General features: G+C 36.0%; 1 protein-coding gene across 2 annotated transcripts; it reads left to right on the plus strand.

Annotated features, from left to right (window-relative positions):
* Positions 1 to 25: 25 nt before the first annotated feature.
* AKNAD1 (AKNA domain containing 1) lies at positions 26 to 15,220 on the plus strand. Of its 2 annotated transcripts, XM_033000734.2 has the most exons (17): positions 26 to 208; positions 781 to 1,942; positions 2,610 to 2,669; positions 3,014 to 3,143; positions 3,242 to 3,390; positions 3,496 to 3,555; positions 4,048 to 4,181; positions 4,535 to 4,670; positions 5,348 to 5,511; positions 5,994 to 6,084; positions 6,695 to 6,798; positions 8,170 to 8,255; positions 9,689 to 9,811; positions 9,898 to 10,002; positions 10,879 to 10,951; positions 11,781 to 11,928; positions 12,570 to 15,220. In XM_033000734.2, the coding sequence occupies exons 2-17, from the start codon at positions 857 to 859 to the stop codon at positions 12,687 to 12,689; spliced, it is 2,769 nt and encodes a 922-aa protein (XP_032856625.1). In that variant the 5' UTR covers positions 26 to 208; positions 781 to 856; the 3' UTR covers positions 12,690 to 15,220. The 2 variants fall into 2 exon arrangements, with proteins under 2 accessions (XP_032856625.1, XP_032856626.1); XM_033000735.2 differs by lacking the exon at positions 2,610 to 2,669.
* The last annotated feature ends 74 nt before the right edge of the window (positions 15,221 to 15,294 follow it).

Raw genomic sequence — 15,294 nt, forward strand, 5'->3', positions numbered from 1 at the left:
GCGGGAGGAGCAAGGGGCGGGCCCCCGCGCCCCCGGCCGCAGGGGGCGGGGCTCGCTCGGGTTGCGGGCGGAGGGAAACGGGAGCTGGTCCCGGCGCCGGGCGAGGCTCTGAGCGGGAGGCGGAGGCAAAGCGGTCCAAGGTCGGTTCCCCCAAGAACGAGGGAGCGCGGCCGCCCCGCGGTGCGAGCGCCGAGAGGAAACTGGTGCTGTAAGTTCGCTGCTTTTGCTTACAGTGAGGGCACCTAAGGGAAGCAGCGTAGTGCAGGAGGCTGACGAGAGTGTCTGTTACTTCAGTATCATATTAACATATTGCGTTTTATCTAATGAAAGGGGGGGAGAAAGAAATTGAGAAAGGGTTGATGGTTGCTCGCTGTTGCAGAACGGATGAGAAACTGTATGGGTTTTTTTTTTTAATACTAAGGCTGAATTCTAGTACCACTGTTGGCACGTGTTTCGGTTTGTTTGGTTTTTTGTTTTTGTTTTTTTTTTTTTTTTTTTTTTTTTTAATACTACAGAGAGATTAATGAGCAAGGACAGCTGGCACTAAACTCAATTCCCCTTTTCCCAGTGCTGCTATTATTTGTGCCTTTCTCTTTCCTCCAGTAGTTTATCCAGACTTAACACTACTGTAAATATGAAAAAAAAACATTGATGTTGGGGATGGTTAAAAAAAAAAAAAAAAAAAAAACCAAAACACAAACCCTACAGTAGATACAAAACAAATAGACCTTATTCTTACATGTATTTAAGTATAAACTAATTATTACTCATACATTGCAGATTTTGATCCATGCAGTAATACAAGCTCTATCGAAACTGGAGAAGCAATGGCATTCTTACTCTACATAAACTGGATATGGAGACAACAAAAGAGAGCAAACCATCAGACTGGGTGAAGACCCAGATGAACAGTTCAGTTTCAGATGACTTGGGCTGTATCACAGATGCAACTGATGAGGAACAAGATGACTTACCTTATGATGGAAACATAGGAATAACCTGGAAATACAATAATTCAGACAATTTGAATGACTGTACTCGTACAAAAGGTATTTCTGGTATTTTAAAATTAGCCTGTTCTGAAGATAACAAAAACATAAATGCAACAGCAAATTATGAAACTCATCCACAGCCTGAAGAATTCTCCAGTCAAAACAGAGATGCCATAGGAACAACGGGAATTTCAGTTGAAAGGCCTGGAAATGAAGTATCCTTTAAGAAGGAATTACCTGTTGGTAGTTTTAGCAAACCAGATAGCAAAGAACATCTAAGTAACTCAAAAATGTCCAATGTCCTTTTGCGTCATTTCTCTAAGGGAGAGTTAATTAGTGCATGCCAGTTAATTGAATGTGAGACAATACCGGAGACATCCTTTACCGAAAGTATCGATGACACTGTGAACAAACCTGAGCCTTCAGAACATGTCAGATGGTCTTTGGCACTTGAACAATGGGCAACTAACTTGGAAGAATATCACTTAGAAAAGTACAAGGCAGTAAACATTAGTGATAAAAATCAAAATTTGCTAAGTGAAAATACATGTGTTTCAAAGAAACATATTTCTTTTACTGATAACTGTGGGTGCAGACAAGAAAATTCACATGTGATTAATGAGAATGAAGATACACACATCTTTCAAAACATGAAAGAGGAAAGCACCCTGCTGAAGAACACTGTTTCACCTCACGAGCTCAAATACAGCCAAGGTCAGGCTCACTATTGCCTTCCTGATTTCTGCAAAGTTGCTTCAGAAGTTGAACTACCAAAAATAAGTGACAGTATTAATGCAGTTCCTACAACTGAAAGAGCAAACCCCTTCCCTATTTTGTTAAGTGAATCAATAAACGTGAACAACATTCTAGAAAATAAGAACTATTTAAATTCTGCTGAAGTAAAGAATCAAGAAGAAATTAATATTCCAGAACTGTTGAAACATCTAGAGGTAATTAAGATGCTTTAAGAAATTCTTAATACGTGGTAAAGAGTGGTTTACTCTAAGAAGATACTCTGTTCCCAGTATAATCTAACATGACTAGTTCATGCAGGCACACTACAGGTATTGGTGAGTGTATCGTAGTCAGCAACTGCTTTCACAAATAAAATTTCATAGGACTTCATTATATTCATTACCAAATATTTAATGATGCTCTGGAGTATCATTTGCAATTATAAAGAATCCTATCAAATCATCAGCAAATTCACTATAAACTTATTTATAGTATTATATGTAAACATTCAAATTCACCGAAAGTACTTTAAATTGGAAATTTTTCTTCAAAATACATTCTTATACGGTGCCTATGTTTATGTTAGACATCTTTGCCTTTTTCTTTGGACCTTCACACTCTTCAGGTATTTATATTGGTATTTATTGACAAGTCAATTCTTTTTAAAGGATGTGTTGTCAAATAAACGTTTCTCCTATTGTAGTAAATTTCTTTTAAAGTTTGTTAGTAATTAATCACCTCTCAATTTCACACCCTGCCATGGTGTTCACTAACAGAGCTATACAGGTGCTTAAATCCATTCCTAGGTTTCTGTCTTAGTAAATCATTCAAGATGTGACAACTTCTAATAGTTTTCCCTATGACTTCCTGGCTGCAAACAAGATGCTGACACACCATGCTGACACCCAAAATCATACTGACCATCTGAGATTGAATCCTAAGGTAAATCTCTCAAAACAGATTTTATTGTCTTTTAATTCCTTCTCCTTTACCCTTAGGATTATGAATACTCCCAAAAACTATATTGTCACCTCCATATTGTATCTCCCATTTATACAAATCCTCTTTAAATTTTCACATTGTAGACTTGAAGTATTTAAGTATTTATAAAATGAGACACTATACATATATCAAATGATAAACACAGAAAATCATATAGTACTGTTATAGTAAGCATTTCATTGATATTAATAACTTATCCTATGTATTTTGATTTCTTTCTAAATTTTTTAAGCCCACAAGTGTTCTATACCTAGTTTCTATAACCAAAGTTCTCATTTTAACAGATACTTCCTCAGTCTGATTTTCTAAATGCCAGCATTGCCATTTACTCAGGAGACACTGGGACATCCTCAGAAGTCTTTACATTACATGCTCCTACCCCTATGCAATCTACACGCAGTTTGTCTAAAGCAAGTAAATAAAATTATATTAACTATGCAAATGACTTATGTAATTTGATAGCACTTCTGAGCAGAAGTTCCAACTGATTGATCTTATCTTGTATTTTGTAGGATTACAGTGTGGAACAATGTCAGCATTACCAGCAGCTGTTGCAGTAGAAGCAAACTGTCTCAATCCTTCTAATTTACTGCCAGAACTAACACTAGGAGAAAAGATGTCTCAAATACTAAAGGATCAGACAGATCAACTGTTAAAGAAAGTAAAGAGCTCTGTTTCAATATAAACTCTGTACTGATGCTTAAATTCTGTATTCATTTGGCATATTAGTTTTTAAAGTCCTTAAAGTCTAATATTTGTCTTGAAGGTGGAAGACTTCTCCAAGCATATGGCCCAAGAGACATTCCTTTTACAAGGCAACTATCTGGTAAATTAAATTTATGTATTTTCAGTTATCTGAAATGCACCTTAAATGGCTGTAGACTCACAATTTTCTGGCAAAGTACTCCATGTTTTCCTCAAACAGAAAAAGAGTATTTTTAAATTCTTTAGACTGAAATTATGAGTTTAAGAGGCAAAAATTAAGGTGTTCAGTAGGTATCTTAATTCTTAAATTTGTTTTAAGGATTAAAACTCAAAACTATTAGTGAAAGGCCTAAAGTTGTTATTTAAGTTATGAATTTGACATGTAGGGTATAAGTTCAGATGTCATGGTTTAATATTTCACTTGTACATGTTAGAGCAGCACAGAGTACTAGGCAGACATACAAGATGCAGTCCTGTTCCCATTCAGAGCAGTACCAAAATTCTTACCAACATCACTGTAAATAGCATCTGGCTTACATAGCATAGGTGGCTATCACTGTGGCTTGATAAATCATAATGACACTTGCTATTGAATTATTCCTTACTGATGAAGGCATTACATCAATTAAGAAGACATCTTGATGCCTTGGAAAGGAATTACTTAACAGCTAGAAAAGAGCACCGTAATTTACAGCTGCAGAACTACAAGGACAAGTCTATCAACGTTGGAGAGTTTGATCCTGAAAGGTTAGAAGATAAGTGCTAAGTAGTACATCAGTGTATTTTCCATATTTTGAATGTCTTACAACCATTACTTCATTTAACCATTAGAATTTTTCTGAAATGAAAATATCATCTTAATGTTACGTGGAGTAAGCTAGAAGTGATTTGTCCAAAATTCATCTTGAGGTTTACATATCCTAGTTATAACTAGACTATCTAATTGATTAATACAGGAACTTAAAAGGGACTCTGAACGCTTCCTCGCCTCCCGCCCCGCCATGTGAAGCATACTGCAATGCCCACTGGGGTTGTCCTAATAAGAAATAAAGTATCAGTTTATACAGGTTTCGCTAACTGTGTGTTGCAATTGCGTTTAGAAAGGTGGAAGGGGAAATATTTAGACTTGGCATGCTGCTTGAAGACATCCAGGAAGAAACTGCTAACAGCAAACGCAGCTTCGCTTCTTTGCCTACTTCCTATGAATCTGCTCATTCATCATATTCTCTTTGCGAGGTAACTCAGTGAGTTTTATTATTTAAAGATTACAGTTCTTTTGTTTTACTGATGCAAGTCTCAAGAACCTCAGTATGGTTGTACTATTGTATGTTGTCCTCTAGTAAAGCAATAATGCTTTCAGAGAACTTGTTACTTCAGAGAAAATGTTTTTTTCCATTAAATCTTAACTTCGTAGTATTTCACTAATTATAACAGAAACCTAAGTATAAAAAAATACACCTACACTGAATATTCTTAATTCTAGCTTCAAAACCATTTATTTCAGAGTAAAAGAATATGAGCACCTACTTTAACTTTTACAAAGCTGTCTTTGGTTTGGGGAATTAATCACTATCCTTTAGTTGGAAGAAATATGACTTCATTTGTCCAGTATTCTTAAACTGCAGAATTACTAAAAGACCAAACATTATTGTACTATAGAAAATTGAGTTTACTCCTAAGTATGGTAACATTTTGTCCTGGATCATAAACACACACACAAAAAAAATCTTACAGCCTTCTACAAATCTACAGATAAGTAATTACCAAATGCTTTCACAGTCAATATTTTCGAAAAACATTTTTCTCTGAATCCCAAGTTAGAGACACTCAGAAAATGCTGGCTAGCTCAAGTCCTGTACTCACAGTGCAATGACCCTGCCTACATGTGTTTATCTTATGGTTACTTTGGACAGAGCTCAGGATTTTCAAGCACTGCTGATCCTCCAGAAAGAAGAGGTATTGAAATTGCATTTCTTCCCAAGAACAGTGAGGGAGAAAAAAGCCAGACGTCTGATGTAATCCCACAGACAAATCAATTTTCTCTAGAAGGTGACAAGAACAATCTTTGTCTTCACATGTAAGTGAAAGCTTTGAAACAGTTGTTGAAGTTTTTATTAAATTTACCTACAGTTATTATGAGTATAGAAAATTGGGATGTCTGGAATCTGAAAACAGTGGGAATATTCCCAGAAAAAAATTTTTACAGAATTCTGTAACTACATACCCAAGAATTCCTTACAGCCTGGCATTCCTACCTTTCCGGGTCATAAAGACCTTCCTGAAGCGAAAACACCACCCCCAGTTTCACTAGGAGTTAAATCATACCTTTTTATGAAATTCAGTGCAACCACACAAATTCAGAATGTAAATGACTAGTCAAACTACAGCACCAGTAAAAAAATTGTCAATATTTCTGTGGTATTTTAATGAAACAAGAAAAGGGAGGGATGCAGATATTTATATAATCGGCTATCAGAATTTTGTGAACTAATTCTAGATACCATCTCTGCCCTCCTGGGGAGATAAATAAAATAAATGGTTTCCCCTTAACAAATTAAGGTTACAGAAGAGAGCTGAATCAAGTTCCAGAAGAGAAACGGAGCCTCTGGGAAAAGGTCTGCTAGAAAGCAAGCATTCTTCTAACTTAATGGTATGAGATCTGTTCCCATACTCACTTTTTTTTTTAAACTTAGTTTATCTTACTTCACTTTGAGATCACACAACATTTTTCTCTTCAGTTTTTAAACAGCATAATGGCTCAACTTTTGAGATACTACAGCATATCATAACATTGCTGAATTTGTTTCTGAAGGAAAAATATAAGGACTCTCAAACATTTTTGAAATATGTGGTAAAGTTTGCTTCTCTCAGGAAAGACTTAACTGTGTTTACTAGCCCGCCTTTATTATTTGGTGAGAGAGCAAAAGCCTACAAGCAATTGCTTGCCTACAAAAATATTTCATTTTAAGGCATTGAGATAAATTAATTAATATATACTAATCCTTCTCAAAGGAATATGAAACCTGTCTTGAATTCCAACTTCACTGACAAAAAAAAAAGCGTTTCTATTTTGTTCAGTCTGCTCTGGTTAGAATTGTAAATAGATAAATCAAATTGTAGAGTTCATGGCAACTGAAAGCAATATAGAAGTGATGTGCAAATTATGCCACTGTTTACAGTATCCTGTTTGACATGTCATACAGATACCCAGTAATATAAACAATCATATATAAATTTGTTTTGCCTTCTGGGTGCAACAGAGATTCCTTTCGCCTGAGGAAAAATATGCTGCTGAAGGTCTTGCATCCCATAGTCAGGGTACATTAAGTCAAAAATACAATGCTGATGAAGAAATTATGAAAGGGTAAGTGTGTTACATACTTTGGCTAGTCACATACATGGTTTTCTACAGCTAGGTGAACAAATACATGCATGTACATCGATCTGTCTCTATACTGGACTCTGCATGAAACACTGAATAATGTCTTTAATATATATAAATGAGAGGAGGATCTGTTTTCAAGTTTATCACCAGTTAATCAGAAGTGGGCGATATACCAGATGACTGGAGAAATGGCAAAACTCCCATCTATTTTGTTGAAGAGAGCATTATAATTACAGAAGTAGCCCATCTCAGTGGACCAGTATAAGGCTTCTGGTGCTTAAGTGGCACAGAGTTATTTTAATAGTGTATTAAGAGAAAAGGCTTTGTCTTTGTTCTCTATTCAGCAATGCATGTCAGCATCCCAAATTGGGATGATAGCAGTGTTCAGCAATTAAAAATATTTTAAATTATCATTGTCATGAACTAATCTGGTAGGCCTGGAAGGAAAGCATACTGTTACATCTGCATATATTTTAAGTGTAAGGGTCAATCTGTAGAGTTTCATTTACAGAAATATCAGCATGATAAAATAATTCTACATGGGTTATTTTGGAGTTTGAAATTTTTGAAAATTAAATCTCTGTCCAAAGCTAGTTCTTATAATACATGCCATGTAGAACACAATAATATTCATCTAAATATGCTCTCAGATTATTTAACAGAGTAGATGTTAATATTTATCTAGTAAAACTCACCTAACTTCCATTTTCTTTTTCTCTGTGATTTGAAGAAGGCTGAATCTTCTGATCTTTGTTTTCATGAGTGGGTAGAAAATTTTCCAAATAAATTTGATGATACAGCATGCCCTAAGTTGAAAATATATGTCAAAACACGGAGACAAGGAACTTTGTTCTTGCTCTGTCAGAAGGTACATGTCCAATATTCCTCTAATTATCTAAAGGCTGTAACATTAAAGCCTTAATAAATCAAAGTTACTAAGAAACCATATCATCCTTACCACTGATAATATTTTGAAGCAGCATATGTGGACACATATATATTTATATATAGGATATATAGAATTTAATACAGGATCTCATACTACTTTGCTATTCAAAGATGTGATTATCAAGACCTCTACTTCTAAGCATTTTCAACAGCTCTGATAAGTCAGGGTCCTCTTTTGTTAGAATGTGTCCTTCAGCTAAAAGGGTCATCATTTCACAATTGGCTATTTTTTAGTTTAAGCTTATACTTACCACCTTTTCAGGTAACTGATACAGGCAGGGTTCTTTCTATGAGTAAATCTGATTTTTCCTCATCCAAGCCGTCAAACTTAATATACTCATAAGGCTCATCATAAAGTTATTAAGATACAATTGATACACCATTCTGTTTTCATGTTCAAAGAAATGCAAGCATCCAGGAAAGGAAAACTGACACATGCTCACTCTTCACTCAGAGAAAACCAGCTGTTTTATCAGATACCAACCAGAGTAAGTAGTGATGGCACATAAAGGTCAGAACTGTGCTTATATCTACTATTGAATCCTGTTAAGAAATACATTCCTGTCACATCTCAGCAGCATAAAAACGGTTTTGTAATTTTAACAGATGTTACTGCTTAGTACAGCACAAGACACTAAGCATAAGGAGACTAAAGAGGACACAAAATCAAATTCACTGTGGAATTCTCAGTGACAGACCAAGAGGCAACAGAATTTCTAGTTAGATACGAGCAAAAGCGTTTTAACTCAAAGTATAGACAAACGTTGAATCTGTTTGCCCTAGAACGGCTGTGGCCTCTCCATCCTCGGAGATATTCAAAACTCAGCTGGCCAGGGTCTAAGCAACTTCATCTAAGTTGGTCCTGCTTTGAGAGAGGATTGGGCCAAATGATCTCCTGAAGTCCTATCCAACCTGAATTACTCTACATTTCTAATTCACCTTTTTAGAGATGTTTACAAATATTACTACTACTACTACTACTTTCAAAAGCATAACAGTGGTGTGCACACCATGCTTTGATTTTGCCTTTTCTCCTTATCATGTCTATTTATTTCATATCCTAGCTGGAGACTCTAAACTTGGTGACTGAAACATTTCATATCAGTACTTCCACTTTTAGTTTTTGGATTCAACTTCCTTATTCTGCATGAAAACAAAAGAAAAAAAGGTTTTCTAAATCTTTGATCCATTCAGGGTTGACACAGACTGGAAATATTCTCTCTCCTTAGTCCAGCTCCTAATAATATAATTTCACCAAATGCAAACTAGAGCCCACCCAGGCTCCTGTGAGCTAGTGAAATCAGATGTCAGGTCATCCAAGACTCCAGCTCGTGGAAGTTCACTAAGAATCCATTAGCATCTATATTTCTTAGGGCATCCCAATTTTACCTTTCCACTGCAGAATACTCAAGTTGCTGGTACCCAACAACTAAAATAATAACATGAGATGCCTTAGATTCAGTTTTAAGTCTGAATAGGTAGGTTATTCTTACCTTTGGTCTACCTTTTTTCCTTGGCTTCTCTGCGATATCCTTTCACTTTAATATAATACACTGGGACCATTATTGGTAGTACTGGTTTATGCAATAGCTAAAGCAGTGCCGTACCAGATCTTCCCAAATTCTCTTGTCACATTGCTCTTAAGCTACATTGCTTTCATAACACTTGAACTCGTAGGAATTTTAACCTTCAAAACAAGAACCTAAGGACAGGGAGATGAAGAGCTTACAGTCAGGGCTGAAAGCCAGTCTTTAAATTCAATCCTCCCCTGTAAAATGGAAGAAAAAGCACTTCTTCAGATTGCAGCAGTGTTAATAGCAGCAAAGGGCTCAAATTATGGTGCTGAAAACTAAATAATTACCTAGGTACACAGGCCAGATCTTACCTCTGATACCTTTTTAACATATTTTTGGGATTTTAGGCAGCGACTCAGAAGATCTGTCAGCCTATGATTCTTATGATGATTCACGAAGCAAGGAACTTGTGAACTGCGAGACTGAAAGTTACAAAGCATTCAATACAAGATTACATGGAGAGAGGAAAGGTATAATGATTGCAAACAACATTAAAATAACACAGATATTTTGTTTATTGTGTTAGTTTTTCTAAACAACATGTCTTTGTTTTCAGGACTTAGATGCAGATGCTGTAGAGGATGTAAATGTATACTCAGGAAAAACAAAGAGTCTGTTCAGTCTTGTGCCCTGTGTAGGAATCAAAGTTCTAGTTCATCCTGTAAGTATGTGTTAATGAAATAAGTACCAATCACAGGCTAGATTTTAAGGGGAAGAAAGCCGCACTGCACGTGAGGCCAAATTTAATTTAGTATAAGCAATCAACAGTGGATGTGTACAGATCTTGTACAGCAAGATTGGCAAATCCAACTTTTACACACCTGGCCATGCACGACAGCTATAACCTTCTCTGGTTCTTTACGAGGAGTCCCTTCTGTATTTCATTTATGACAGAAATGCCTCATTTTGCAGTGCTACATGGAAGAATACTAAAACTGGACATTACTGTGCCAGCTTTTTAAGTGCTAGCTGTTACCCAATGTAGTATAAACAAGTAATAGAGAAAATTCCAGCTCTATACTCAAATTGTGTGGCAGGCAAAGTAGTCAAGGCAAACCTAATTTAAAAAAAAGTACAGTGCTGAACATCTGGCTTTTTAAGTCACTGATCTCAGACTCCTCTCTCTACTGTAGGAAGAAATTACATCCAGAGAAATATAAATTTTCAACAGTGGGAAGAAAGAATAAATGTGCTACTTCTCTATATAAATACTGTGAAGCTATAAATCAAAGTATTATTCATGTAACTATTAGCATGATGAGAGTCTGATTATTCTACCTTTTGCCCCCGCAGTCTTTCACTGCACTGAAAAGGAATATAAATCTGCATGCTAGTTGCCACAGAACTAAGTTCAACAGCAAATCCAAAAAGATTAATCTGTCCTCATTTACCAAAAAAAAACCTTACACATATTCATGTTTTATTCAGCAGTTACTTGTGTTTTTTTAATTTACCCTAAATAGAGAAAAGTATTAAATACATTTAAAAATGCCCTTTTTTTTTGCTTTCGTTTTAAACATGGCCTCAATAACTGCAGCTTATTCACAAAAGAGAGTCTCCACTCAAAAAAATAAACAGCCACGTGAACTTGTGAAAAGACTTTCTGAAAGGTAAGCTGTAGCAATAATGATATGTAGTACAACAGAAAATGCCGTTGTTGAAGATTCAGCACGGAAAAAAACAATACCATAAGCAGGAGGAATGTTTTCTCTTTTGCAGTGCGTGCTGTATATTAGAGTTTTACTCATTAGTAAAGTTAAAATATTTACCCTAAGAGCAAGTGCAAATAATTCTTAGAGTAGTTCTTCAATCTTACTTAATGAAGAGTGAACATCTGACTTCTTTAGCTGACACAAAAAAAAAAAAAAGAAAAAATCATCTCACTTTACTAAAAGCATGTTCCCATTCACAGAATCAAAAGCAGGTCTGTATTATTTACAGTGAAATTCTGCTTGCTAGCAACTATTTATTTATAAGTAACAGTCCTACTTCTAACTTGTTAACATTAAATTACACTGGGAGTCTGAGAAGTAACGTGGATTCTTAAGTGTAGCACAGACTAGACAAACTCAGACAAGTTTTGTTACTATATTTTCTGACAGCATTACTCAATAGCGGTAATTGCCTGAAGGTACAGTAGCTGCCCTTGAGAATCAATAGCATATAGACCACTCTATGAGAGAAAGTTACAGCACCAAGAATGTGATGCTATTATAAGAGATTTCCTAACTCTGCATTCTGGAATGTTTTCTGGCTTACTACAATACAGATGTAACACAAATCATGATGGACTTAGTTTTACAATTAAATGAAAAATTCTACTCACTGTAAAATTAACTTGCAACTGAGCATGCTATCAAGGCATATATATTTAATTCATAGCTTAGAAATTATTTTCCTTACTAAAATTATGTTTTATTCTATCCATCTTATTTTTAGGCAAAACTCTGAGCCTGCCAAAACCTGCTATTCAAACCCATATGATAAAATTATCATTTCACATCAGTACTTACCCAGCAAGAAGTGTGCCCAAAGCAAATCTGCAATCAACATCAGAAACAGAAACGCCTGTGACTCCAATGCAAATGTAAGACTTCAGAGTGAAAATTAACAGCCACACAACTATCTCGGGAAGCATACATCCCCATGTCATGGCACTGTTGAACATTCCATTCTTAGCAAGTAGATTATTACAATCTAAGCATGTCTAGTCCATTTGAGGGTAAGACAGGGGGGAGTTAAAAAACCCAAGTATTTTATGTTATATATTAGTATATTACTTCATATGAGTGCATTAGACTTTTTATGCAACTTGGTCCCTGTATAAATGGTGAAAGGTACAGAAAAGAAGCACTGGATCTTACCTCTGGAATTATGTTTCATACGGTGAGATGAAGAATGTCACCCTAGCCTTACAAATCACTATGAAAACCAGAATAAAACCTTCTGAATACTACAACCATATACCACACTGGGGCTGCTACTTTAGAAAGGCATAAATATCCCACAGTTCAAAAGATTACATACTTGAAGAGAGAAATAAATAACGGATACTTCCGACTTGAATCTTGGAGCAGTCTGTCACATGACTCCAAATTTTTACTTCTCAACATGTATTCAGAGTGAAAATGCTACACAGGACCTTAATTAAACATCACTTGCTATTCTATACCTACGTAAACAGTTGCCTTCAGTATTAACAAGGCTCTATGTTATTATTCCCAACAGATTTTAAATTCTACTCTGGATCATGCCATAGAGACAGCGAACAATTTGAAGAAAGCTACAGAACGAATGGTACGAGCAGTTTCAGATGATCTAGCTAAAGTTAAAAGAAGACAACTTTAATTACCCAGTTTCAAATGCTATATTGTTTTGCTGGTTGATACTGAAGTGTCAGTATCTCTGCAGATATAGTGATAAATACAAAGATCAGGAAGTCAGCTAGCTGACTGTGCCAGCTGTTCTGTAACTACCAGTACTAAGCCAAAGCAGAGCATATTGGTATTCCACATGTTTACACTCAGCCTCAGAACTGGAAAACAAATTACTAATTCTACTGTAAGTCTAGTATGTTGGCTAACCCCCATTACTGTGTATAGCTACCTTCTCTAAGCATTTACTTAAGACAGCTTAATAAAAAATTGGCTTAAACAAGCCGGGTTAACTTTCTGACTTTTGATTTCCCCCTTCTTCCAAATAGAATAAGTTTCAGTCACTCCTACATGTATTTCCTTCCCACACCTTAACACCAGCTGCTTAAGCACACCCAAGGGAAACAGCATCTGCACCTGAGACATCTCCAAGTGTCATGCTAACACACCAGGTCATAGTTAACATTTGTAATCATTTTGTGTTTAGAGTGCCCTACATTGAGTTGTTTGGTATTAAGATACTTCCTTGCATGTCTCAGTAACTGAGTAATACCATCTGTTGTCTATGTAGTCCTAACAAATTGTCTGTTTCTTCACTGTGGTGTCCCTACCTTGTCAGAGGTATCTGGCTTTAAGATTTTAGCTGATGGTAAGTAGGCTGGAAAATTTTCAAATACTGCAGAAATGCAGTGGGCCAAGTAAAGTAATCTATTGTTTTCTTTCTGAAATTCATTTAACTGCAGTGATTAAAAACAAGTGGTTAGTAGCCTTGTAGTATCAGGGATTCACTGAAGCAATTCCAAAGCACATAGCGACTAATGGAAGTCAAGTTAGAAGTGACAGTGCATTGCTTTAGAAGGACAGTCATTTTCAGGCAAACCTGAGTGGTTTTAGCAGTTGATGGATACAGAGATAATCCAGGCTCTGTTCATGCAAGCAGTGATAGCTTAACTTGCTGCTGTGTACCACTGATTTACTAGCCTGAGTCAATGGCTTTTTTTCAGAGCTTCTTCCACACTTCACAGCCAACAATACCATCAACTATTATTTTCTCCATTAGGCTCTTAGCGTATATCCTTATAACGTGATTTGCCTCTGCTTATTATCCATGGTTTTGCTTTATTTAGCTTAAGACAACAGCACAGGATAATGAAATGCTCACTCCCCTGTACTAGATTAATGTTTGGAATGTCCCTGTTATTACTTTGCAAATTAATTTAATAGTTAAAACTAATTGCTGTAGGCTTCCTAGATCCAATAAAAAAAGATTAATCTCTTCCATAGAAATCTTTCCACACCAGGAGAACAGCTAGACCTTTTGGTCATCCTGGGTCACTGTTCGAACCTGCTGTCCTGGGCCTGACAGCAAATGCCTAATAAAGAATATATTTACTAAGACAAGCATGTAGTGACATTTCCTCAGAACATTCTCTAGCAAACTGAAAGCTTAGAGTCTTTCCAAATCAGCAGTAACATCCCTGTATCAGCACTAATAGCCCTATAAAGATTTTTCTCAAGTACCTAGAGCTTTTCCACCCTCATGTCATAATTTAAAGCATGTCATTACTGCAGTATCTCAGATGCTAAAGGTCCTTTTGTTTTGAATTTGACAATTGCAGGTTTCACATGTTACTTCACACACTGAATAGGAAGGTAACATGTCTGTCTTTTCAGTCTGCACACTAACATTATTTTTTAAAGGCTTCCATCACATACTCCTCCACCACCTTTTTTCCCTCTTGATCAAGGAACTTATTCTAGGCATTCTGGACATGAAAATTGTTCCATACCTTAGATTTTCCTCTTAGTCATCTCTGAATCTTGTCCAGATTTCCAGAATCAACTTAAGAAATAAACTGCACTTAGAAATATCTATCTTTATTATCTAGGGTAGTCAGACCAAAATCTGTGCTTATGTGAATCTGAGCCCACATGTACAGGCTAAGTATCTATTTCAAGAAGTAGAATATGAAAACAGGAACTTTCAAAATTATAATGTGCTTTGTATATACACTTTAAAATATTGGGGGAGCAGGGAAGAGACGTTTATCTTAAAACAACTCTTACCCATTCTTGATCTTGATCTAGAAAAAAAGTGTCCAGGAAGACCCTTGGAAAAAAAAAACCCAGACATCTTTACAAAAAGTACAACACTACCCCATCCTATCACCCTCCCCCCTTCCCAAGCTTCTGTAAGAAACCAGGAGCTGTTTTGGGCTACATATTGCTGTCAGTTTTCTTCTCTTAAAGCACCTCTACTAATCCAACTCTATGGTAACATTTGGCTTTGCCTTCTGGAAAAAATGGGTGATGGATTACAAAACTCAGAAGTCAGTCTTGTATTTATCAGCTATCAAATTTTGAGCCGATGATTGCACTTAAAACTTTTTTCAGGTGTCTGCTTTAGGCTTAAATGCTGAATATGCAGAAGTAATCCAGCATTTCAAGCTGGTATTTCTTCAGCTCTATGCAACAAATAAACATCAACACAATGGATTTTACATACTACTGAAATCAATTATTTCAGTCCTTAAGAAGGACAGTGTTATCAGTTATTTTGTTTTATATTTACTGCTTTT

The sequence above is a fragment of the Tyto alba genome, unplaced genomic scaffold (assembly GCF_018691265.1).
Source record: "Tyto alba isolate M040663 unplaced genomic scaffold, T.alba_DEE_v4.0 Super-Scaffold_1000006, whole genome shotgun sequence".
Taxonomy (NCBI): domain Eukaryota; kingdom Metazoa; phylum Chordata; class Aves; order Strigiformes; family Tytonidae; genus Tyto; species Tyto alba.

Coding starts and splice junctions, on each gene's coding strand:
- AKNAD1 (XM_033000734.2), top strand. CDS start 857: ATGGAGACAACAAAAGAGAGCAAACCATCAGACTGGGTGAAGACCCAG. Junction 2,670..3,013: donor ATCTGAGATTGAATCCTAAG/GTAAATCTCTCA, acceptor TCATTTTAACAG/ATACTTCCTCAGTCTGATTT. Junction 3,556..4,047: donor TTTTACAAGGCAACTATCTG/GTAAATTAAATT, acceptor TTACTGATGAAG/GCATTACATCAATTAAGAAG.